The sequence below is a fragment of the Alligator sinensis genome, unplaced genomic scaffold (genome assembly GCF_000455745.1).
Source record: "Alligator sinensis unplaced genomic scaffold, ASM45574v1 scaffold992_1, whole genome shotgun sequence".
In the NCBI taxonomy this organism is placed as follows: domain Eukaryota; kingdom Metazoa; phylum Chordata; order Crocodylia; family Alligatoridae; genus Alligator; species Alligator sinensis.
Genome location: NW_005842422.1, coordinates 669,518 through 693,713, shown reverse-complemented (window position 1 = coordinate 693,713; position 24,196 = coordinate 669,518). Strand labels below are relative to the sequence as shown.

The window sequence follows — 24,196 nt, the reverse complement described above, 5'->3', positions numbered from 1 at the left end:
GTAACATATGCTGTTGAAAAGTGTTTATGTACTGACACTCCATCGTGTCTCTTGTGGTTGCATTTTCTTTTTAATACCTTTCAGAATACCATCCACTTATATTACTTAAGCCCTTCCCCAGTTCAGTACACTTGGTATCAGCTGACTAGTGGTTAACTTGTAAGTAGGGCTTGGAAATGTCCTGGGAGAAATTCCAGAGAAATATTCTAAACTAGAGACCTGAAACTAATACATTCCTCTCCCTTCCCCCCCCACTACCATACATATGCATTGTACATATGTATTATGTGAATGATTTGAAACCATTTAGGCTTATATGAAACCCTTTTTTTTTTTTTAATCTAGTTGGTTTGGGAAGGAATTCAATATACTGTATTTAGGCAATATTAACCCTTCACATCTATAATGAATCTAGGTTTGCCTCTTGGAACAAAAGGTGAACTGCTTCACAGCTTAGTTATTAATAAAATTGGGTTCCCCTAGTGTAGTAGAAAAATCAGACAGATAGACCTTGATGCTATTCACACTAGATAAACATTACTGCTTGTCAAGATAATGTACAGGACAGATTTTCCAAATCCAGAATTGGGGTGCCATACTAAACGTTCAGAATTTGTAGAAGGGCAGAGTGAAGCAGTATAGATTCTTTGTTAGTAAAAGCAAAACCTTTTTTATTACAGTGCAAAAAGGAAAAAAACAAGCAATGGTAACTCGAGCAAACCTCAAACCAGGGAGGACACCATGAAAGTGTATCTTGGCTCAGTAAACTCGGAGACAGGGAACGGGAAGAATGAACGTCAAACTCCTTCCGATCCTCAGTCTGAAGCAAAATGTAGGCGCATAGAACAACCAAAGGATTGCAAAAATGCAGCTGAGAGCTTCCTGTTTTAGAACTGGAAAATGATGTTAATCGGATACAGCCAGATGATGCTAGCAGCCAGCAAAAACTTCACTCGGCAGAGTGGTTAAAGATGAGACTTCTAAGCAAGTACCTTCCATGTAGATGTGAGTCAGCACTGCCAGATCCAAAACAAAGTCAAGGAGTGACTGAAACACAGAATCAGCAAAGGAGCTGTGGTTCAGAAGAAAAGTTGGATCCCTGCAAAAAAGCATTTTCTGAAGAGGATTATCTAATCCCCACAGACATAGAAACAAAGAAAAACAATGCTGATTGTTTAGAACCATCTTCAGAAGTGAAGACCCAATTGAATTCCAAGTTGTTTGCTAAACAAGACTTGGCAAAATCTATGTCTGATGAAGAGTCACTTACTTTGGGGAAATATCCCCTAAGACTTTTTTTTTATGAAAAATAATACACCAGTTGAGCAGACAAACCAAAATGAGCCAGCCACAACCACTGAAGAATTATGCCTAATGCCTCTATCCTCTTATTTAAAACTTAACTCCAAGCCTTCAGAGGAGCTTGTGCACAAAAGAAAGAAAGATGTTGAAGACAGACCTAGAAAGTTAAAACTACGGAGGGTTAAAAAGTCATGATGTACTAAATATCACCATTGTGAATTCAGTTAGGCACCCATAGTTGTTTTCAGCAGACATTTATGCCAAGTTATATTTGAAAGAATTCAGAAAAAATAGAAATGATAAAATTGCAGGTGATTAAATGTACCAGTTAAATTGTTAAACTTCTTTGCAATGAAACTAATTCACTACATGCCACAAACACATGGATCTGCCATAACGATACACTTGGTTTTTGCCTGTCAAAATAATGTATTTAAATATTTAACAAAAGAAGGACATAGTGTTTATATAATTAGGCAGTATTTCACATATAACATTTTACCATTTCAAACTAAAGTTTCTCTGGGGAGGATAGGGTAAATTTTGATACTACTAATAAATCATTACCCAAAGATCTGAGGACAGCAAAATTAAGGCAACTGTCATAATCAGTTCACGTACAGTTTTTCCAGTTTTGTGCTGACTGCTAAACACGAAATTTTATTCACCCATTAAGCTTTTAGTGGGGAAAATTCTTGTTTAATTCATTTGACGTTTGGAAAGAGAAAAAATGCCCCAGGGTAGTGAAGTTTAAACTTTCATTTTCTTTTAAAATATTTTGAAATAGCACTGTAATCCATAACCTTTGTTAATTTGGCTAGTCATTTAGGGCCTACTTTTTCTTTGGGGATTCAACATAAACAACATTTGTGCATCTGCAGTTTCAGGTACACACAATTTATAGTACTAGCTGTGTACACAGGTGGTAGAATTTTTGCATGCTTATGCCATTTAGAGAGAGCTTATACATGCAAGGCCTAGCACCTATCGTTATTGCTGGGAATAGTTCATGCACACAGGTCTAAACATCATGCTGTATTTCCTTCTGAGGGGCACTTGTAGCTGTCTTGTATTTGCTTGCATATAAACTATATCTCTGGTGTTTGGCTACTAATGTTAGAAAGTTTGTGTTTAATTTTTAATTGTGCTTCATTTTTTTAATATCACTTTTATGGGTTGCACAACTCATTGACATGTACCAATTAACTCATTATTTCATTGTTGTTTTCCTAAAATAGATGTAATAAAATTGCAATAAATGTTTCCTTTTAGATTAGTCTTTTAAAATCTATGTGACCACAGAAACTTCAGCATATGGAGCAAATTTTGCAAAACCATACTACTGGCCACGGTGCTCGCTATTGTGAGGTCTTTCATTTAATGGAAAACGACTTGGCCTTAGGGCATGTGTAGACGAAATGGGAGGTTACTTTGCCCTAAATTGAAGCGGTGGGTTTTAAAAACACTGCTTCAATTTAGGGCGAAGTAAACCCCTGTGTCGTGTACACCCATTTCTTACCTGCCTCTCCAGAGGTGGAGAGGGGAGGGCAATCTGCTGGCAGGCGGAGCGGTCCCTGAACTGTGGGAGGGGGGCAGCTGGTGCTTCCCTCTGTGGCAGTGGTGGCCCCCCACCATAGGTGGTACCTACCCACAGGCATCCAGCTCGGGTGGTCCCAGGGGGCACCGCGGCCGCCGAGGGAAGGACCGGGTCCCAGCGCAGCTCAGGCAGGCAGGCTCTGGGGGCGGGGTGAATAAGGCTTGCCACTTTTTTTTTTTTCTTTGGTGGAGCCTGTCTTCCTGGGCTACTGCCAGGCTACCTGCAGAGCCCCTGAGCTGCACAGAGCCTGATGCTTCACTCCGTGGCTGTAAGGCAGAAAACTAAAACTCCTCAGAGGTGTTTTAGTTTGCTGAGCCCCTAGTCATTTATGGCACATTACACCACTGAATGTGCTACAGCAGCTGGAATTAATGTGCAATACGCTGCCGACACGTGCAAACACCAACACAATTAAAGCAGTGCAAAAGCATTTAATCTGCTTTAAAGTGTCATGCACACATGCCCTTCGTTTTGTCTACACACACCCTTAGGCACTACACTTAGTCTTAAGTGTTTGCAGGATACAGTCCCTTGAGAGGAGCAGTTGCTAAACTGCAAAAGACTATTGACTTGAACAGCACCTTGTGTATCCTTATTGGTTATAGGTAACTTCTTCAGGTACTTCAAGGGGAAAGGGATTGAAGCTGTCTACAAGAGAAGACATTTTCTCTGTTACGTTTGTTCTCGTTGTGTATTAGACAGAGCTTGACAAAATGGCTTTTGATGCTCTCTCTTCCTCAGGCTCTGTAAATAAGTATTTACTAGGAATAGAAGTAAAGCTAAAACTGAATTATATACAAGCGTAGGCGTAACCAGTATTTTCGGCACCCTGGACAGCAGAGGGGCTCCAGGCTACAGCAGGTATTGTCTCCATTAGTGTGGAGTGACAGGAAGTGACAAAGATCCAGCAGCCAAGCAGTGCGGCCAGGGGTCTCTAGACTCCAGCACCTGTGAGCTCTGTTGATACACCGCAGGAGCAAATGATCAGGACCAACAGTAGTCAATGGGTGCAGGCAGGGGGTCTTGAGGTTGCTGCCAAAAGCCAGGATGAGCGAAGATATAAAGTATCAAATTTGGCAGTAGGATTACACCCCTGGCTGCAGGCTACTTCACAGCTTTATGCCTTCCTGCTCTTGGTTGCTGGCTCCTGGCCACTTCTGTCTACCCCATGGTACTAGAGGCCATTTGACCCTCTTTTGCCTGCCTCTGGTCTGGGACCCCTGATTAGTCAGTACCTGAGGCTTGTGGCTCCTTGCCTACTGCTAGTTACACTATGGGCTACAAGTGTGTCTGTGAGGAACCAAGGCATGCTTAATGGTGCATCATTATCAAAACTAATCTGGATAAGTATACTGCTGCCAGATTGATCTAAATGTATCAGTTAAATAGCATGTAGGGTGATATGAGGGTAAGTTACAACCCTATGTTCTCTACTGTACCCATGTGTTTAGTTTCCATCATTTCTACCATGCCTTGATCTGGATCTCTGGGAGCTTTCCATTATATTCTTGGTTGTAACACATTTAAGGTGGTACCTGCTGGAGAGGTGTGGATGATAAACCCTTTAACCCACGTGTTTTGATTTAACTATGGAAAACCATTTCTATTGCTTTTTTCCCATGTTATGCTCTTTCTGTCAGAGAAAGATAGGTAAACTCATTACAGCTATAATAAACACTAGCATGTTTAAGCAAGCACAGGATAAACTTCATATTATTGTATTTTCTTAAATGCTTTAAAGTTTTCTTTTACAGAGGAAAAACCACTAAATCCATTTCATTCAAGCAGTTCTGGAAAGCAAAAATCTGACTGCATACATTGTGTATGACCAGGTATTATATCCGTCTTAATTTATGGTTAAAGGGGATTATATTTTCAGTGCAAACATTCTATTTGATTCAGTTTTCATTTGAATGAAATAGGATAGAATGTGTATATATTTGCAAATAAATATCATTGTGTAGGTTTAAAGGGTGACTTGAGTAAATTGAATCTATTGTTGCATGGAACACTTAGTGTTGTATTTAGGCATGATCCAAAGTACTTTATTCTTGAATGAATGTAATCAGTAGGGCCTGGTGAAATTCATTCCTGAGTGCTGAAGGAACTAGCTGAAGAAATCTCAGAGCCACTGGCAATAATATTCACAGGGCACATCTACACAAGATGCTACATCAGAGCAAATTATACAACAGTCAATGTGTAAGCACCTAGAAGAGAAAGGGGGTGATCATTTATCACCGGCATAGATTTGTTTAGGACAAATCATGCGAAACCAGCTTGATTTCCTTCTGTGAGAAAGTAACTAATTTGGTGGATGAGGGGTATGCAGTGGACATAGTATACTTGGACTTCAATGAGTAGGGACCTACCAAATATATGGCGGGGTGGAGTGCGTGGCAGCTCCTTTAATCTTGCAGGTTCCACTGTGCGGAGGGGCCCCACTATTTGTTCCTTGCTCCTGATTGGCGTGGAGACAAAATGCAGTTTTAAATATGGTGCTGTTTTTGCCGCTTATCACTGATTGGCTGAGGGGCCCTGGCAGCCACGCTGTTGCTTACTGTCCGAGAGGCAAAAACAGCACCATATTTAAAACTGTGGATTTTGCCTCCTCACTGATCAGGAGTGAACAGTGAATGGTGGGGGTGAGGGTACATGGGCGAACCTGCAAAATAAAAAGAGCTGCCATGCACCACACTGCTCACTTCTGATCAGCGGGGAGGCAAATACCACAGTTTTAAATATGATGCTGTTTTTGCTTCCTGCCCGGTCAACAACAGACCACGTGGCTGCCAGGGCCCCGTGGCCAATCAGCAGCAAGTAGCAAAAATGACACCATATTTAAAACTGTGGTTTAGGCAATAGAATGATAGGGTTGGAAGGGATGTCAGTAACCATCCTGTCCAATCCCATCAATGAATTCAGGATGCGCTGTTCCTAAGTAATTTCAGAGATGCCAATCCAGCCTTTTGCTAAAATGCCAATACAAGGGATTCCACAGTTTCTCTAGGCAGCTTGTTCCATTTTCCTTCTGCTCTTACAATTAAGAACACTTTTTTTCTTGAGATTTAAGCTGCTTTGCTATAGTTGAAATAGAACATTCGTGTCCTGCCTTCTGTAGCAAGGTAGGACAGTTTTTCCCCCTCTTCTTTGTCTCATATCATGATGGTGCCGGTGCCTCCTCAATCTCTTTTCCTTCAAACTAAACAAACCTACATTTCTACTTATAGCCCTATCATTCTATTGCCTAATGATTACAGAAGAGTTTCCTTACCTGTAAATAATGATCATGTAACCTGTACCTTAAAACAAAATAAGAAATCTGTGCCTAGAATGGTAAAGATATTTAGGTGTCTAAAGATTCAAAAAGGTATAGAGAGGGATATTGCATAGGCACCTACGTCTCATTGAAATCAATGGCTTGTTTAGACATTTTTGAAGATCCTGCCTGTAGTTCCCGCGAAAGGGCACAGAACTTTCAAAGCAGTTAGTCTAGCACCCAGTAGTTCAACAGAGAGACTTTTTTTAGTACAGTAAGGTGTTCTGAATTCTTGATTATCCCTGGATCTTCATTAGCATTAGTAGACAAACTTAATTTGTTTTACCTCTCTGCTTCGTAAGATTGTTGTGAAGATTTCTCTCAGTAGCAGACTGCATGGAAGTTTTGCACATTTCTGTGACCTCCAGATTCCCTTCCAGGCTGCCATATGTTTTTGAAACCTTTGCCCTTCACCTGAAATTTTCACTAGTAGTCTAGTATTTTTCCAGATCTGTAGTCCAAGGACTGGTCTGAGCCCATCCTACTACCTGGTTTGACTGATACATACTGAGCTAGGCTTGGGAACAGAAAGCCCTAATAAATATTGTTCAGGGCCAGTGCAATGATGCCATTTTTCATTCTTGGAACCCTGATCTTCCAATACAAATTACTTGTAAAACATCATTAGTCTACTCCCTGGGAGAGGCAATATTAAGGACTTGATTCAATTCTGAAATTACAACAGCTAGCACTAGGGCAAATATTTTTAGTTTGAACAGCATTTTCAGGCTACTCTGGGATCTGCAAAAAATGGAAGGGCATAACCTGTTAGAAGTTCTGCTGCCAACTCAGTTAACAGGGATCTGTCACGAGAGGTTCAGGCAAAGGTTATGAGAAACTGATTGGCCAAACCCACAAAATGGAAAATTCACACTTAAAAATATGTAATTGCCTAAAGAAATGTGAAACCTTTTTGCCCTAAAATATACAGTTCATTTGAACTGCTTTTTGATTGCTAAATATGTTATGAAGCAGTTTCTTCAAAACGACATAGTCTCTAAGGTCTGCAAGCTATTCTTTTTGTTGACTTTTTTCTTGTCACAACAAGTAAAATTTTAATCTTAGTAAATTCCATATCTAAGCACTTATGTCAAGCATTCATGATTTTTATGTATTAAAATAAAGCTGCTCAAATATGCTATCTTTTGGGCAAAGTTAATTTTCAGGAGTGTTATACAGCTCAGATACAGTTTACTATACAAGCAATTAATTGTATGTAAATTCTTATTCTACATGTCAAGTCACATTTCTGCATAGCAGGATCCAAACCAACTTCTGTGTTTGCATGTTGTGCCCTCACATAGCACCCAATTCAAAGGTTATTTTTAGCAAGAAAATTGCACTTATTTTATTATCAGCAGAATCAAAAGAAAACCACAGCCTTGCAAAGGAAACTAGTGCTCTGTGGCAGTGTTCAAAGTAAACTTCAGGGGAATCTGTGTACGGTTAAAAGAGGCAGGGTGAATGTCCCAGTAAATTATCTGCCTAAGTATGTTTCCTTCCCCATAACAAAATCTCCATGCTGGTTATGTTGTGTGACTGTCTTCAGATTTTGACATCTTTGACATTGTGAGACATGAAAAACAAGACAAAACAGGGTGCCTCTTTTGGTTGGGATTTTTCCTCTTTTGGCAAGCAGTCAGCTGGAATGAGAATGGTGTTAAAAGTTCACTTAGAATTTCCTGAATTATTTCTAATAAGCATATAGTACAACCTTATTTTTGCAAACCCTGTTTATAACAAATCCCCGCTTTTAACAGCACTGGCAGCAGGAACTAATTTTTTCATTATTATAATGCAGCAAATTGATGAACCTTATTATAGCTAACACGATCTTTAATGAACTTTTCTCCTGGTCTTACAAGCACTTGTCATAATGTTACAATGCATTTATAATGTCTTTTGTACCCCTATTGGGTATCCTAGGTAAGAACACCCTACATACTGCATTTAGATATTTCAAAACCAAACACAAATTCCAAGTAATTTTGCCCAATCGTGGAATTCTGGGGTGGCTTCAGAAATTAGTTTTAAAAAGGAAAACAAAACAGATTTTTTGGGGGTACTTTGCTTCTCTGGTTTCTTCTCCAATAGGTTTTAAGCTCCTCATTAATGCTTATGTGAACAAAAGGATGAAAGTTCTCTGAATAATTGAGCATCTAGCCTTTCAGCCAAGGATATCAGAGCACTCTGCAAACATAGGGAAATATGACTCTGCGGATTTTCATTTGTGGGATAAGAGAGGAATGGAGATGGTAAGAGGCTTCTTCAAGGAAATGCAAGTTGGATGAAGAGCTGTTCATCAAATTTCTTGAACATGCTTTCTCCTCTTCAGGCTTTTTCTTTTAATTAAAGTGAGGCTCATGGGCCATGTCCAGATGAGTGCGGCCATGCAGTATGTGGCACCACAGACCCATCTGCGGTGCCACATACCACATGTTCAGTTGTTTTCTGTGCTGCAAGGGAGCAGCGTGGAGGGGTTTTTTTGTGCCCTGGGTATCCAGGGGGCAAAAAAAAATCCACAGGGAAGAAAAGCTGAGCAGTGCACGGAGGGCAGCATACACAGTTCAAAAGCAGAGCCAGACTGCCCAGAGCCATTTTCCAGCTGCTGACTGGGCTCTGTGTGGTAGAATCTCCTTGGGAGGCCCCCAGGACCCCAGGTAAGGCTGCTGGGGCCAGCCCAGTGCTGGTCTCAGCCTCCCCTACCCCACCTGGGGAAACTTGCTGTGCACCAGAGCACTCCTGGCACTGGCATTCCCCAGGGACACCTAGTGATAGCACAAGGTGTGCCGCTGCTAGTTGACCCTGAGGAACCAAACATCCACACCATGTGTGGACGTGGTCATGGTGAGCAGAGTTTTCTTGGCTCACTTTTCCCTTCCATGACAGCAATCAGATGATTTTTACACAGTGTTTGCCTGCCTTTTCTTGTTCAACATGGGTTCATCTTCCAAAGTGCTACAAGCACTCAGCTCATCAGCATCTTACGAGACTGGCCCCTTCCCAAAGATGGTTCACACACTGCTGTTCACTATGGACCATAGCCTGCTCTCTCATCTCCCTGCCATGACCCTTATCCCATGGTTCGGGGGTGGTCACCAGAAGAGTTGGAATTTCTAGCTGTCACTGCTGGAGAATATTCATTTGCTTCCCCCAGGCAGCTAGATGCTGATGCCCTTTTGCATTGCTTAGATAGCACAAGGTAACTGAGACACGGATGAAAATCTGACTGCATAGCTACACTGAGGCCCAACAGAAACTTGACAGCTTCCTTTAAGCAACTGTCTTTTGAGCCTTTCCTTCAGATCTTTAAGGGAAACAGCATCTTGGATCAAGATCAGAGTCAATTTACTTGCCCTACAGATGGAAGTGCTTTCCCTAATCGCATCACAAAGCACTTTGAAGAGGAAAAGGATTGGTTTCTCCACTGCATACAGGGCTGAACCAATTTGCCTGAGGTCAGAGGTGTTCACTCTGACCTCAGGTAAATGCTGAGAGAGAACTCAGGTCTGACTCGCAGGTTATCCAGGTGACTATGCTGCTGCTGGCCAAGTTCTGGATTAAACCTTCTGAGTTATGCAGCTTTACTTGCGTACCTGGGTGACCTCTGCCAGGTCACAGCCCCATTGTGTTGTTTTCAAGGAAATGGGAACTACTAAGGAAAACTCAAAGCACATAACATTTCATTTTAAAGCATTGCTCCTTTGCAACATAGTTTTGTTCATCACCTCATTTAGCATAAGCTGTAGGTGGGGTGGTAATGTATAATTGGTGAAGGTGTTTGTCAGTGAACTGGGGAAACCACTCAATGGAAATACTGTGCTGCAGTTTTCCCCATTAAGGGGAAGGAATGAATATGGCTAGTTCCAGTTCTTCATGGGTAATGAGACAGGCTGGGATCTCATTCCTATCTATAAGCTTTAGGCTCCTAAGTCCTTGACTAGTGGATTCTCAAGATGGGCAAGGGCATGCAAGAGCTCTGTATAGGAGGGCAGGTAGGAGAAGGAACAGGTACCAGTTTCCCTGGAGCCTGCAATGACTGGAGAAGTCAGTCTGCTGAAGACCAGGCACTAGTGCTCCAACAAGGACGCTCTACCACCCACTCATGCTATTGTGGACTGTTGGCTGTCAAAGCAGAGGGTAGTGGAGATGGGCTGCACTGAAGAGCTGGATGTGGAGGGCACCTTACCAAAGGTGCTACAGTGGCTGGCTCCTGCTACCAGTTTGTTGTAGAAATGGAGCAGGTCTCTGCCAGCTTTGGTACAGAAAGTGACTTCTGATGGGCTTGATTAGAGGATGAGTGACAAGCCTCAAGAGGGGCAGCATGCAGAGCTCCCCTCTCATTTCTCTGGCTTGACAAGTTCCCGGTTTATTTATACTAGCTTGTGCGATGCAGGTGTTTCAGCATGTGCAAGAGTGAGCAATGCTGATACAATATCTACTTAAAAGGAAGGTTAGCTTCACCCTCAGAGAGTCATTTGAGGGCCTCCAGTCTGATATTTAGTCTGTTTATGCACCTCAGTTGCTAGGCAATGATATTGCTCCAAATTTGCAAGCACCAGCTGCCATTTGCTCATATCAACAATGTGGAAATAATTGCTCAGAAAAGTATCCTTCCCCTCACAAAAACATTCTGGAATCAAAGGTGATGCAGTCTACACGCTCGATAGTTTTTACAAGTAAGATCAGCCTTTCCCCCCTATTAAATTATATCAGAAAGTCGCTGTATCTTGAACAAAACCAGTCTTGGTTACATACATCTGGTTGTAGCTGAGAGGTAGCCAAAAGAGATTTTTTTTTTTTTTGGTAAAGTTTATGTATTTAGAAAAGTAACTCAGGAAGCAGACTTGTTCCAGATCTTAGAAGAATAAGTATCCAAAGTATAAACACACAGCAGCAGCAGGAGGCTTCTCCTGCGCAAGCTTTACATATCTTCCCAGACTAGTAAACCATGAACTGGTGGAGTATAACATCCACAAAAATAAATAAATGTGCCTTAGTTCTGCAATGTGGAAGCTTTAAGCTTCTGTCTATTTATTTTTGCAATAATTAGGGTGGGGGTGGGGGAAAAAAACAAGCTGTACCAACTCCTAAGAGCAATTGCTGTTCTGGTTTTCTGAGGGCTTTTCTTTGTTGTTGTTTTGAACACATCTGTGTTTATCTTGCCACTGCCATTAAATCACTAGAAGTTTAGTGCCAGATTTCACCATGGCAGCCTCACATTTGATTACCTGTGCAGAATAGGGAGCATCTGCTGCTCTCAGATAGATTCAGTATGGGATCCTTATGCATGTATAAAGCCCCATGTTACATTGGGTCTGTGAAAAATGGGGAGACTAATAGAGAAGAAATGATTTGGATAAATACCCCTGCTCCCTTTTATAGAAACTGCATATAGCATTGCAGTACTTCGTTCTGCATTAGGTTTCTTATGAGAAGTCTGAAGTGCCTCGCTGACAAAAATTAAGACGACTTTATGAAGTTTAAGGAAACTTTAGATTGTACTCAGCCCAAAACTCAAAATAGCTTATGCATAAGTAAAAGGACTATTTGGGTCTAGTTAGAGTGTGTTTTAACCTATAGCTAGTGGTGTCTATCAAATGCATACTACTGGAGACCAAGAAAAAAGGCCAAACCTTAATGCAAATGGTTGTTAATGCTTAATTGTAACTAAGGGAGTGTGTGTTTGTGCCTGATTATGAAGGAAGTGTACTGGGTCACATTAGGTTCCAGAACTCTAGTAACATGAGACAGCACAATTCATCCAAGGTGTTCAGACTAATAGAAGCTACAGCATGACTTTTTGTGCTGAGCATTTTTTAAAAATATTTAAAAAAAGAAAACAGACATCTGTTTGTCAAAGTCAATGAAGTAGGACGTGACCTATTAAGAGAATGTGTTGTGTTACATGTCATTTACTAAAACCTGTTAGCAACTTACCACTACCAACATTGGGGAAGTGTAGTAAAAAAAAATTGCTACAGAAATTAACTTGACAAGCAGTAGCTTGACAATTCTGGGGTGCTGCAATTAGTTATATGGCATGTGACAGTGAACAGCAGAGTAGCACCTTTCAAGGTATCATATAGCAACAGGCTAGAAACCCTTCTTGGTGAACTGAAGTTGAAATTAATTCAGAATTAGAAAATAGGAGTTCTGTATTCTGCCAGTATCATTCAACAGATCTAAGTGCTGTTTAAAGAAGCATGGGGAAAGGTGTTGGTAATCTCTCTCTGTTTAATTCTGTGCATAAGCTTACATATTATGCAGTTCTCATGTTGCATTATCCCTTACTCTATACAAGGAGTTGTCTTCTTTAGAAGGCAGCATTACAAGAACAATAGATCTGTTTCTCCATTACCCTGAACAGTGTGCTGCTGTTTTATAGTCAGCCCACTACCAAATTCAGAATGGCAGCATTTTACATGTTCTGTGCACTGGTGTCAACCACCATACAATATACAGGGTAACAATACAATGTTCATAGCGTGACAAATTTCTGTAACTGGTCACAGGCACTGAATCTTATACTAGCCTAAAATTCAAGTTGTTCCAGGGAGTATGGTGGAGTAATTCCATTTTTTGTAATCAATAGTAGAGTCAGTTCAGTATGAAGCAATAGTAGGGACAAAAAAGCAGCTTTAAAAGATCAGCATCCCTGATGCTGCAACAAGTTACATATAAAAAAAAAACATGCATTCAACTTGGACCACTTACCATTTCCAAAGGAAAGTTAAAACAAAGCATAACACTGAAGTTAGGTTAAGACTTCCCCACAATCCAGCATCACTTGTACTCAGTCCTCCTTTGATGACATGGAGAAACCAGAGATAAGGAGCATAGCTCCCAAAGCTGACAAGTGTGGAAGCCTTCAATGATACCTACTTTGCAGAAGTCATTTTAACACAATATTCCTTGTCAGCATGTGCCCAACTTAAAGGTTTACAAAATTCACTGGGAGCCCTTCCATGGTCTTTAGCAGTATTTGAATCAGGCCCTGAATACACAGCTCAACCTTGCTGATCCCAACAATCTGTCACACCTTAGCTACTCTTACTTTTGGGCATGCAGCTAGCTAAAAGTGCCTCAAAGCTCAATAACAGCCACGCTGTTTTGTGTTTTCATACAAAAAATTTAATAAATATTACTTTTCAAGATTTATTGCCAGGAACAACACATCAAAGATGCATTTTCATATAACACTAATATCACAATACAAGGTATCTTTCATGATCTCATTGGTTAACCAATGAGATTACTATGTTTATAAGCCTTTTTTGATCTTTAATGTTGTAATAGCACTTTGATTTCCTCACTTGTTATGGCGGGCAGTGTAATCTATGGCAAATCTACACAGTGATCTTACTGGACATTCTACTGTTCAAGTATTCAACAACTAGCTTATTAGAATACTCCCTAAATGCAGTAGATTACAAAAAAAAAAATCAAATCTACAAGTGGTTCAGTATTACATATTCATGGTGAAAAAAAAAAAAATCAGAATTTACAAAATAAGATTTCTGTGCTTCCAACTTCACACGCTAATTTGATATCTTAATTACATGCAACCACTCACGTTTCATCTACATAAAGTCATAGCTCCGTTTTGTTCCCTTAAACTGCTTTGTAGCAGATTATCTGCCTGTCACTCTTTCAAGTCTAAAGCAGCAAAAACAAAAAAAAACAAAAAAAAAACAAAAAAAAAAAGTTCTAGTCTAATTATCTAAAACTGCCTCAGTCAGTACTTACAAATAGTCTTAAAGTGATACTATGGAAGGTGTTTCAAACGTTTGACATTTGTACAAAAACCAGCATCAAGGCATGAGAGCCCGTCCTATTGTTAAAAATAAACTATTTTTAGAACACCTTAATTTTGGCATATAGGCAACATGTAACAAGAAAATAAATTCAAAATAAAGAAGCCACAAGCTTACAACGCTATCAAAAACCTTCAACTCTAAACACATACATATAAATAAAAAGGAATGATATTTAAGGCTCTTGATTATTAAGTTAATAAATCAAATATACACAGCGATTAATAAAAAAAGAATTATTTACATATCTATACAAACTTCTATTTTTGACACATTTTCCTCTTTAAATTCTTCATTTACCAGCAACTGCTGACATTGAGTTCCCCCCCTCCCACCCCCAACAAAAATACAATAAAAAAAATAAATAATAAACTTTCTTGATAGTTGCTGTGGTTCTGAGCTGCAAAGGCACTTTCAAATACAGAACTAGTTGTACGTCACCATAAAACCAATATACAAAAAACTCAGCGTCAATAAATATAAATAAAATGTATTATTCTACGAAACTGTATAAATTGGGACATCTGACCAAAAAAAAAGGTAAATGCTAAAGAAGAGCTAATAAGGCTATGCAATACCTTATGAAACATTTCCGTGATGTATCAGCTACAGCTGAATTTACCATTAGGGCACTTTTGACTAGTTTTGCATAGATGTGAAATGCAGCACTTGGTATTCCCAGCCAACCACAGCAACTATCATTGCCAGTGTAAGCCAGCTTGTCAAAACTTAAATTAACACAGGGATTCTAAGTAAATAATAGCCTTAGACTCAAATATTACACAACAGTTTAAAGAACTAAAAGCTCAGAGTGCCTTTATAATGATATTCAAAGGCCCTGCATGGCAGCACCTCACCGACTGCTATACAATGTATTCCATTCGATTTAAACTTTGTGCACTTTCCAAGTCTCTGTTGTCTTGTTTATTTGTCCAGTTTGGGTGTTTCGTAGGCGTACTGTTGGGTGGCTTTTCATCTCTGTCTACCAGTGTGTATGCTGGCTGTTTGGCAAATCGGGCCTTCTGTTGATGCTTGTCCATGTCGTCTTCCTCTACCTCTGAATTGTGTGTCCTTATTTTGGCAATTTTAGAGTTTTTGTTTTCGTAGTCTTTGATAGGGACAGCATTGGCTCCGTGTTTCTCAATGGGGTTTTTTATCTGATTCAGCTGCTCCCTCACGTTGTTTGTGGTGTTGTCATCTGATGCCGTGTGAGTGTGGCTGCTCTGCTTTCTGCGTTTTCGAATGCACCAATAAAAGGCTGTTACCAAGCAACAGATCCAGGCTACTGTTAAGACGGAGCTCAGCAATGGCACCAAGAAATCTGAAAGACAGATATGAGACCAATTAACCTTGCAAATGAAGTCCTTTAGTTAAAGCAGACTACCAAACAAACAACAACAGCCACCCTCAATTTCTAAGCTGCCTTCTCACGCTGTTCTTAAGGGAATATTCTTGTCTCTTAAAGATTAAAAAATATTCCAAGTGGAGCTAGCACAAGACTATGCCAACAGCACTAGAGGCTAGGGAAGTCTTCCTTTTCTCCACAAAACCAACAGCTTGCAGTCAGTGGTAATGCAAACTTTTCTACACTACCCTGCCAAAGACCCTGGCCTAGAGGGAATAGTTCTTCACCCGAGGGTAACTGGCTCCAAATCCAGCAAAATCCTTGATCTCTCAGAGACTGTCAACAAAAATGTTAATTATTGGAGGGTGTTATGTGGCAAATACATCCACTATGATCTTGAGACAGAACATTTAGTTCAGTTAAATCAGGGTACTAGCAGCCATCAGATAGTAATTGGGAGTTATCACTTTCAGAAGCCAGGAAATGCTTCATCTTGGTATTTTTATTCCTTTTTCTTATGGTGCAATCCATGTGGCAGGGAGGAGAAAGGGAAGCAAGTAAAAGGTCTCCTTTCCAACAGCCTGGCACAATCCCTCCCTCCTTTCCCCCACCAAGCTACAACATGAAGATAAGCCTTCTAACCTGACCAGAGATGAAGCCTCAATATGAGACAAAAACCGAACCAACCCCCCCCCCCCCCAAAAAAAAACCCCCAAACAAACCCCAAACCATCATACCCGTCTTGTTTTTAGTTGGTCGCCTTTGTACTCTGACTTCTGCAACTGCAGCAATTAGCGTGTTGTTTCCATCACGTTTACTGACAAGGTCGATAATTTTATCAGTGATTTCCTTGATTGGGTTTTCATTCTCCCGAATATCTTCAGCTGACTATAAGGGAAGGAGTACAGTTAACTGTATGATAGTTAAGTGGCATTAATAACCACTATAAAAACCACACTTTTGTAACCATGAAGCAGAGCACTTCCCAGAATTTTCCAGCTAAAACTCCTGTTACTGGTAGAGGCAGGCCAAGCATGAGAAGTTTCAGCCCATATCATTTTAGAAGACACTAACAAGTGCTTGTGGTGTTATAAATGGAAACCGGTTTTGCTACTTTAACTAATCACAGTTGCAACCCGATGTTAATTTTCAAGCATGTTGTAGACCAAACATTGATACCCCTCTCCCATTCAAAGGAACTGGAATGGAAATTATAAACCTTGCCAAGTGCTGACAAAGCTTAAAATTAATTCTCAGTGCATCCCCATTACATATATAGCAATTTAACAAGTGTTTAAAGGTGACTACTTACTATCGCAACGTGTATTTCATTGTTTGCCAAGCGTGAAGGCTCACAGGTGATGTAGATGGAATATTCAACAGAAACATTCTTCAAAATGTTAAGCTTTCTCAGTTCACTGCAAATATGCTCAGTGGTAAGACCCTAGCAATACAAAAAAAAAAAGAGAGTCTTATGAGTTACAATTTAAGATAGACTTATTCCTTAAACAGAGCACTGTACAACAAGCTCTTGGTTGCTCTCCCACTACTGAGATAAAGCCCAGCAGAGAGTACACAGGTCTTTAGACTGCATGTTTTAATTAAAAAATGAGATTAATCTCCTATTACTGAATTTGAGGAAGATGATTGTCAGATCACTTGTTTCATGCAATGCCAGTCTACTTTTTGTTATAGGAGCTTTTTTATTTCAAGTTACCCACCGGCAACATCATCTCTTTATTGAAGGTAAATGTAATGTTGGCACAGTTGTCCTGGTAATAAGAGTCTGAATTACATTTGGACTTCACTGGTGGCTGATTTGAAAGCCAGCATTCACCCATTGCAGCACAGGGATGTGTAAAGCAGTGGTCATCCTTAATAGGATTACAGGTGTGTCCAGCTGGGCACTCATGACCTTTAGCATGGATTAGACAAGGTGTAGGCCCACACCAAACCTGGAAGAGAGCGAGTATTTTATGAGAGTACAGTCACGGGTGTACAGGAGAAAACAAATGCAACTCAAAGTACAGCAAGACTACCTTAGAGCACGTGACCTTTCCATTCAAACACTGACAGGTATTACAGTTGTCGTCCCATTTAGTACCGTCTGCTGTCACACGCCCGTTGGTAATACAAGGCCTTCCTGTAACTGTGAGAAAGGGAGATGGATTCTTAAACAGTTTGCTCTACTCTAAGAAGCCTGCCCTACCACATTTTCCTATCCCTTTCCATTTCATAAAATCTAGTTGAGTGCAAGAACTTTTCCATTCCTTTACTATGTATGCTCTTATTACAGTTGCTAGCATGTAAATGAACTGAATCTGGAAACATATACTGTAGGCTGCTTGGAATACCTTCTTGGCATCTTGGGCCACTACGACCAGGTGGACAGATGCAGCGGTAGCCGTTAATTTCATCAATGCATGTAGCTCCAAAAGCACAGGGTGAAGACTGGCATTCATTGATATCTGTGATAAAGAAGGGGGGGGAAGTTGCACCCATTATACAGCTATCCATTCAGGTGAGTGTGAGAGTACACACAAGACAGCTGTAGCCTTATATTCTCTTTTCATAGCTGGATTCTGATTTCTGTTACACCACTGCAATTCTGGAGTAAATTTGTTTGAAGTCACTGCAATTAGCCCAGGTTTACAGTGCTGTAAATCCAGATCATAACTTGACCATGGTCTGACTACTTAAAAAGCCCTTCAGGGACAAGGACACATTCTTTGCTAGATAGATATGCTCACCTTCCTCTGGCACGGTCCAGATTAGTCAACACAGTTATATTTAATATATGGACATTAAACCCCTTCCAATTACACTATGGCTAGGAACAATTCTATTTTCATAGCTGTGTTATTAAAATGTTGGTATCTTCCTACCTATAACTATTATTACATTACAGAGAAAACAGGAACCAAATCAGTGCCTGGAGGCAGGTTATTATTAGTTGACAGGGATTTTAACTAGCGTCCTTCGCTCTCAAACAGAAAGTCTGCCACAGACCATCTCCTAACAGGGGAGGACTAACACCATACTCCTCCCAGCTGGGCTCAGACTTTTTTAGGCTAAAGTGCATCTGATACTTTCTCTACATTTTCACTGAGCATTTTTTCAGCCAGCTATAAATCAGGCATGCTAGATATGGACAAATAATAGGGCTGGACAGATTTGCATACCAGATTCAAAAACTCTGGTATTTTGTGGCAGCACATATTTAAATAATTATTAGGTCAGGATCAAGTTGGAGTCACATGGTAATACTTACTTATCCGACAGTCTGGGCCTGCAAAGCCTGGAGCACATTCACAGCGGTACCAGTTATCTCCATCCACACAAGTCCCACTATTATAACTAAAAAGGACAGGAAAAAGAGGCATCACTTAGCCATAGTAGGTTTCACTGTTTGGTGAAAAAAGACAAGTGAACAGTTCTAATGCAAAAAGATGCCAAAGGCAAAGGATGAGTAACATATCCAAGTCACAACACTTACCAAGGATGAGGACTGCAATCATTTGTATCTGCAGAAAGCAAGACAGACATCCATTAACATACGAACCAGGGCTGGAGTAAGTGTTGTCATCAGTAAAGAACGACTAAATTCCTACAATGCTTGAGCTACATTTGACTTAAACTTTTGCAAAAATATGCCAAAATGCTCAGTTAAATTGATTCCAGGCTTCCACCACAAAATTTGTTAACTGCACTGTGGAACACATGTACACAGGAAGAGATCCTTGTAAAGAATATAAAAAGGAAGAAGTGAATGGAAGCAGACAGGGCTGCTGGTAGAAGAAGAATGCAGGAGAAAACAAGACAACATCTGTCTCCACTTAACTCACTTGCAACTTTCTCATGCCCAGGTCAAGGCTCTATCGTATAATGTCATTAAAAGCAAAGATTCAGGTGATGCTAAAGCCTACATCAAACAGTTCTCCCCTTCTGGTTTCAATCTTGACACTCAGAGGGCAACAGGATGAGCTAATGTTCTTGTCAGGCAACACTTTAGAAAAGTTCAAGCAGAGAGACTTACTCTGAGTGCAAGTTGGTCCTTCCCAGCCTTCTTTGCAGACACAAGTAAAGGAATCCCCACTGACTACACAGGTACCACCATTATGGCAGGGGCTTGGCAGGCAACTGCTGTTTCTTGCTATAACAGAACACAAGAAGGTAGAGGTAAGTTATTTTTCCTTTAAGCCAAACTAAAATCAGGCAAAGGGGGATGCCAAGGTTACAGATTCAGGGATGCATCTACCCCTAGATACTACAAGTCCTGGTTACCTATATTACAAGTGGCTCCTTCCCATCCTGCAGGACACATGCACTTGAAAGTGTCTCCCTCATCATAACATGTTCCTCCATTATTGCATGTAGCCTCATCACACTGGCTATCACCTAGGAAGAGCAAACCAGCCTCAGTTTCACTGCTCCACTAACACAACACAACGCAGCACACTTAACATTACTTTAAACATACAAGAACTGCAACTTACGCGAGTGGCAAGTCTTTCCTTTCCACCCATTTTTACATTCACAGAAAAAGTCATTAACCAAGTCCCGGCAAGTCCCTCCATTGTGGCAAGGGTTTTTACTGCAGTCATTAATATCTGGAAGTATAAAAGGAGGGAAAGTGAGACTTAAGGAATGCTTGCAGCCACTATAAACTACTTAATGCTTGATGGAAGCAGTGCCAGATCCCCGATTTTGGCCTCAAGTCTCAGTTCTGGATTAAGTGCTTGAATATTTTAACTGCTACCACAGACGTCATGTATATTCAGTAACAGCGTCCCCTGCCCCCCAGCTCATTTTCATTTCATTCAGGGCAAACATCACTCCAGTTCCCAAAGATAAGAGCTAGTGAAATGAAAAAGGGGAAAGGCCTAACATCCTAATTGCTGATTATGACATGGATTTTACTGAACAGCGAGTAAAAAGCTAGCAGTTAGGAACTCTTCCCCCCATTTTACCTGTCACAGCAGACAGAAGGGCATGTGTTATTTTTTAAGAATAGAGGGTTTACTTGTATTAACTTTTTCCTATGGTGAGTTGTCTAGTATTAATGGTGCAAGACTGGGCAGCAAATTCTATTGTCAACTCTCCTAATAACTGCAGTTATTTGCTAGTTTCTCAGTCCTACCCAATTCATAAAGAGTTCCTCTTCATCTTCCAGACATAGCAAAGCTGTAAGGTTCTTAAAGCACTTGCTCGGATTCAAAGTCCATCAAACTCAATGGAAAGATAACACCAACCTCACTGGGCTTTGAATCTCAAGATCAGATAAAGAGTACATATCATGACTAAGACAGCACAATATAGGCAGATCCTATTCCACTTAATCCTCCAAGTAGAACTTGAGATCTTGCTTAGACTTTAGATGCCAATTTCAACCCTGCTCGAATTCCTGAAGAAAAATTAAAAATGCATCTCGTTTTGTAATATCCCTTCATCTAGGCTTTTTTGTGATATTCTCAAGGCTGTGAGAAGGAGGAAGAACCATCCACCTTCTGCATTAGTAGTTTTGCAGCAAACAGGGTAGAACAGATTCACTTAGGCAAAGGCATCCGGGTGCCACTTAGACACCTCATGGGTAGAACATGACACAGCCCTGTATGTCCAGGCTTTGCTTTCAGACACTGCTCCACAATACCTTGTCTTCAGTTTCAAGAAGGTTAACTTACTTGTTTCACAGTAATTTCCTTCCCATCCATCGCTACAGATGCATTTGTAGGAGTTGATACCATCAATGCAGGTGCCACCATTTTTACAGGGGTTGCTTTCGCAGTCATTAATATCTGCAACAGATTGAAGAAAATCTGCCTCAGTACAGTTAGCAAGCCTTCTTATATAACTTGCTTTGCTGTCAGAAGACAAACTCCATTTCTATACACTGACAAAAGCGTGGACACAATAGACACAAGATAAAGGTGAAACAGCCAGCAATTGCTTTCGTAACAGTATATTCTTTGTAACAGAGCTTTTAAAGAGCCCATAAAACCTAGGGTAAAAACCAACCATTAAAAACACCTACGCTCTTGAATACACAAGGTTTGAAAATCATACAATTCAAGGACAGCTGGTTTGTTATACTAACACCCCCCCCGCCCCTCCCCCCCGGGTCTTGGGAACTCCAATATGCCGTGCCCAAGAAGGACCCTAAAGTAGAGTTCCAAGGTCCACTGTCACAGGAAAGCCTTATACGGTCTCAGAGGAAGGGACATGTCATTTTCTAATAGCAAACTTGAGGTCAGAACCAAAAAGATAAACATCGTAAGTTCTTACTTTCATGGCAGTAGGTGCCAGTAAAGCCTTTATTGCACTCGCAAGTGAATTTTCCCCCTGCTTGGCTCTTGCACTTCCCATGGGGACCGCAGACATTTGAAGAAATATAGCGAACCCCTTCTGGTGTGTTGTTAGAAGCCACTGCCACTGTACAACTGTCAATGACTGCAGAAGGAGAGAGACAGAGCTGAGGACTGCCCACTTCATCACATTACCAAGCAGGCTGGCTTCTTGCAACCTGCAAGTACCTAGGTCTCATGGTAATTACCTACATTGAGATTGTAAGGTGACTAACTGCACTTGTTACATTAGAGTAAATATTTGCAACTAATTTCCATTTAATCTTCTGAGCCACAAGAGAGTTTGGAGGCTGCCGGGTCTGATCTAAGGTGCATGCAACTATGATTGAGAAGCAGGCATGAAGCATCTCTTAGATAACCATAATCACGAACAGAACATTTTTCTCATGTGTATTGGGGTAAAACAGGGCCAAACTCAGCTGCATAACACAAATGCAGCATTCAGATTTTGACCTCAAGGCTGAACTGGCCCCACCAAGCCTTATCCTGGGAAATGAGTCAAAAGCATTATTGACGCAGCTGTCATTTGAGAGTAACACGTACCTTCACAAGGAGTAGTGCGGCAGTGGTCTTTCAGGTGGGAGCAATTCTTTCCCTCATAATCTTCGGGGCAGTTACAGTAGTAGTCTGTGGCAAGATTGAAGCACTGGGCGCCATTCTGGCAAGGGTTAGGCTCACAATAATCTATGTCCAACTATAAATGACAGGGGGAGAAGGGGGGAAGCTGAGTGAAACAGAGGTTTTATTATTGCTCTTCTCACTGCTACAGGCTGCAGACACTGTGGAATCTGACCTTTTTATCTGCTGCCTCTATTAATTGTACACAATGCAGAGAGTACAGTTATACTTCCAGTAGCTTTGGCAGACAGCATTCTGATATTAAACAGCCACTGAAGGTTAATAGTCAGCATGCAACAAAACTTTACACGCAAACACTTGCGAGCTGTTTAAACGAGTTTTCAGCCACCACAAGATTTTTCACAAGCACTTCCTTGGCAAGCAGCTATATAGAAAGTATGCCTGTCATACGGGTCACTGGACATGAGGTATTCAGCATACAGAATCAAAAAGTGCTTGTGGGAACTCCGTTATCTGGGACATGCCTTTCACCCACGCTCACCTGACAGAGGTTTCCCGAGAAACCAGCAGGACACAGACACTGAAATCCATTGATCTCATCCTGACAGTGGCCACCATTCAAGCAAGGGTTGCTTGCACATTCATTAATGTCTCTCTCACAGTGATCTCCTGCATAACCAGGTGAACAGAGACATCGGTAGCCATTAACCAAATCCTAGGAATGAACAAGACAGCATTTAAAATTAAAATAGTAGAATTTTTTTTAAGCTCCAAAAACTTATCACCTTTAATAGGCCGAAAGCTGTCATAAGAAACTTCAGCTGAAGTTAAACCAGGCAAGAGTATTTAGGAAAAAAGGTATTTGTTTACATTCTTAAATTTCTCAGTGGGATATGTTAAGCCAGATTTAAAACTGGAGCAAACAGGTTTACTGTTCACATACAGTTAGATGAGCTTTACAATAAACAAGGCCAGCCAATAGTTCACTGGTGGCAGTAGTGGAGAAGATGAGTCATTTGCTGCAAAAAAGTATGCGCTACCCACTCCCCCCTTTCTTCCCTCCTCAAAAGAGCCAGAACCTCAGCTGCTGTTAAATGACAAGACTCCCTTGACTCTGCATGCTATTTTACACCTGTTGTATACTTGGCCCATGCAGACTAAAGCATCTTGATTTCAACACCTGCATTAACAACCAATTAAAAATCAGGCTGACTTACTCGACAGGATCCTCCATTCTGGCACTGTCCAAGACAATCATTAATATCTGCAATAAAAATTAGCACACTTTTAGGAGGCAAATAAAGCATTTATATGAGCTACAAATGAGCTAGTGTCTCTCAAAGTCCAGCTAGATAAACCTTTTGTCAAGTTTCCTGCATGCCTTCCTCAAGATAAGGTTATTATAATGGGTGGGAACATTCAGCAATTCTTCCAGTGGAGCTAGTGAAACTTCACATCATTGTTTAGGTCAGCTTATCAGAATATAGCCATGCTAAGGACTAATGACTTTGATAAAACTGTGTATTCTCATTCCAGACCAACTACTCCCTTTCTTAAAACACCACCAACTGCTGCTGGCTGGCTCACCATTTAAAGCACAGCTCAGGACTCAGTGGATTGTATAGCAACATTTCCCCTTTAGGTACAGAATGCACAGAGATGCTTACTTATATCACAATTCTGGCCAGACCAGCCATCAATGCAGTCGCAATAGTAGCTACCAATCAGATTCCTGCAGGAGTTGGCATTGACACAAGGTTTGCCCTCACATTCATTCGCATCTGAAAAACAGTTTGAATGGACAGTGTTGAGCTGTGGATGCAGCAGGAGGGGGAAGAGTCTACTTTTTGTTTTCACCGTAATAATCAGGCGGTC

At 40.8% G+C, this 24,196-nt stretch overlaps 2 protein-coding genes across 3 annotated transcripts in view; one reads left to right on the top strand and one right to left on the bottom strand.

Annotated features, from left to right (window-relative positions):
• The window catches only part of SLX4IP (SLX4 interacting protein), a 148,601-nt gene extending 146,011 nt beyond the window's left edge, over positions 1 to 2,590 (top strand). Inside the window, 3 exon segments of the mRNA XM_006030114.3 lie at positions 681 to 877; positions 880 to 1,291; positions 1,329 to 2,590. Coding sequence (XP_006030176.2) covers positions 681 to 877; positions 880 to 1,291; positions 1,329 to 1,497 — 778 coding nt within the window. The 3' untranslated portion in view covers positions 1,498 to 2,590.
• Positions 2,591 to 13,549: 10,959 nt separating this feature from the next.
• The window catches only part of JAG1 (jagged 1), a 37,391-nt gene continuing 26,744 nt past the window's right edge, over positions 13,550 to 24,196 (bottom strand). For both annotated transcript variants that reach the window (XM_006030117.3, XM_025211687.1), the window contains exons 10-26: positions 23,989 to 24,102; positions 23,539 to 23,585; positions 22,863 to 23,036; positions 22,286 to 22,436; positions 21,663 to 21,827; positions 21,062 to 21,175; positions 19,877 to 19,990; positions 19,665 to 19,778; positions 19,417 to 19,533; positions 18,877 to 18,904; positions 18,652 to 18,737; positions 17,735 to 17,848; positions 17,420 to 17,529; positions 17,102 to 17,335; positions 16,693 to 16,824; positions 16,118 to 16,268; positions 13,550 to 15,356 (exon numbers count right to left, since the gene is read on the bottom strand). In XM_006030117.3, coding sequence (XP_006030179.2) covers positions 14,899 to 15,356; positions 16,118 to 16,268; positions 16,693 to 16,824; positions 17,102 to 17,335; positions 17,420 to 17,529; positions 17,735 to 17,848; positions 18,652 to 18,737; positions 18,877 to 18,904; positions 19,417 to 19,533; positions 19,665 to 19,778; positions 19,877 to 19,990; positions 21,062 to 21,175; positions 21,663 to 21,827; positions 22,286 to 22,436; positions 22,863 to 23,036; positions 23,539 to 23,585; positions 23,989 to 24,102 — 2,423 coding nt within the window. In that variant the 3' untranslated portion in view covers positions 13,550 to 14,898. The remainder of the gene's footprint in view (positions 15,357 to 16,117; positions 16,269 to 16,692; positions 16,825 to 17,101; positions 17,336 to 17,419; positions 17,530 to 17,734; positions 17,849 to 18,651; positions 18,738 to 18,876; positions 18,905 to 19,416; positions 19,534 to 19,664; positions 19,779 to 19,876; positions 19,991 to 21,061; positions 21,176 to 21,662; positions 21,828 to 22,285; positions 22,437 to 22,862; positions 23,037 to 23,538; positions 23,586 to 23,988; positions 24,103 to 24,196) is intronic.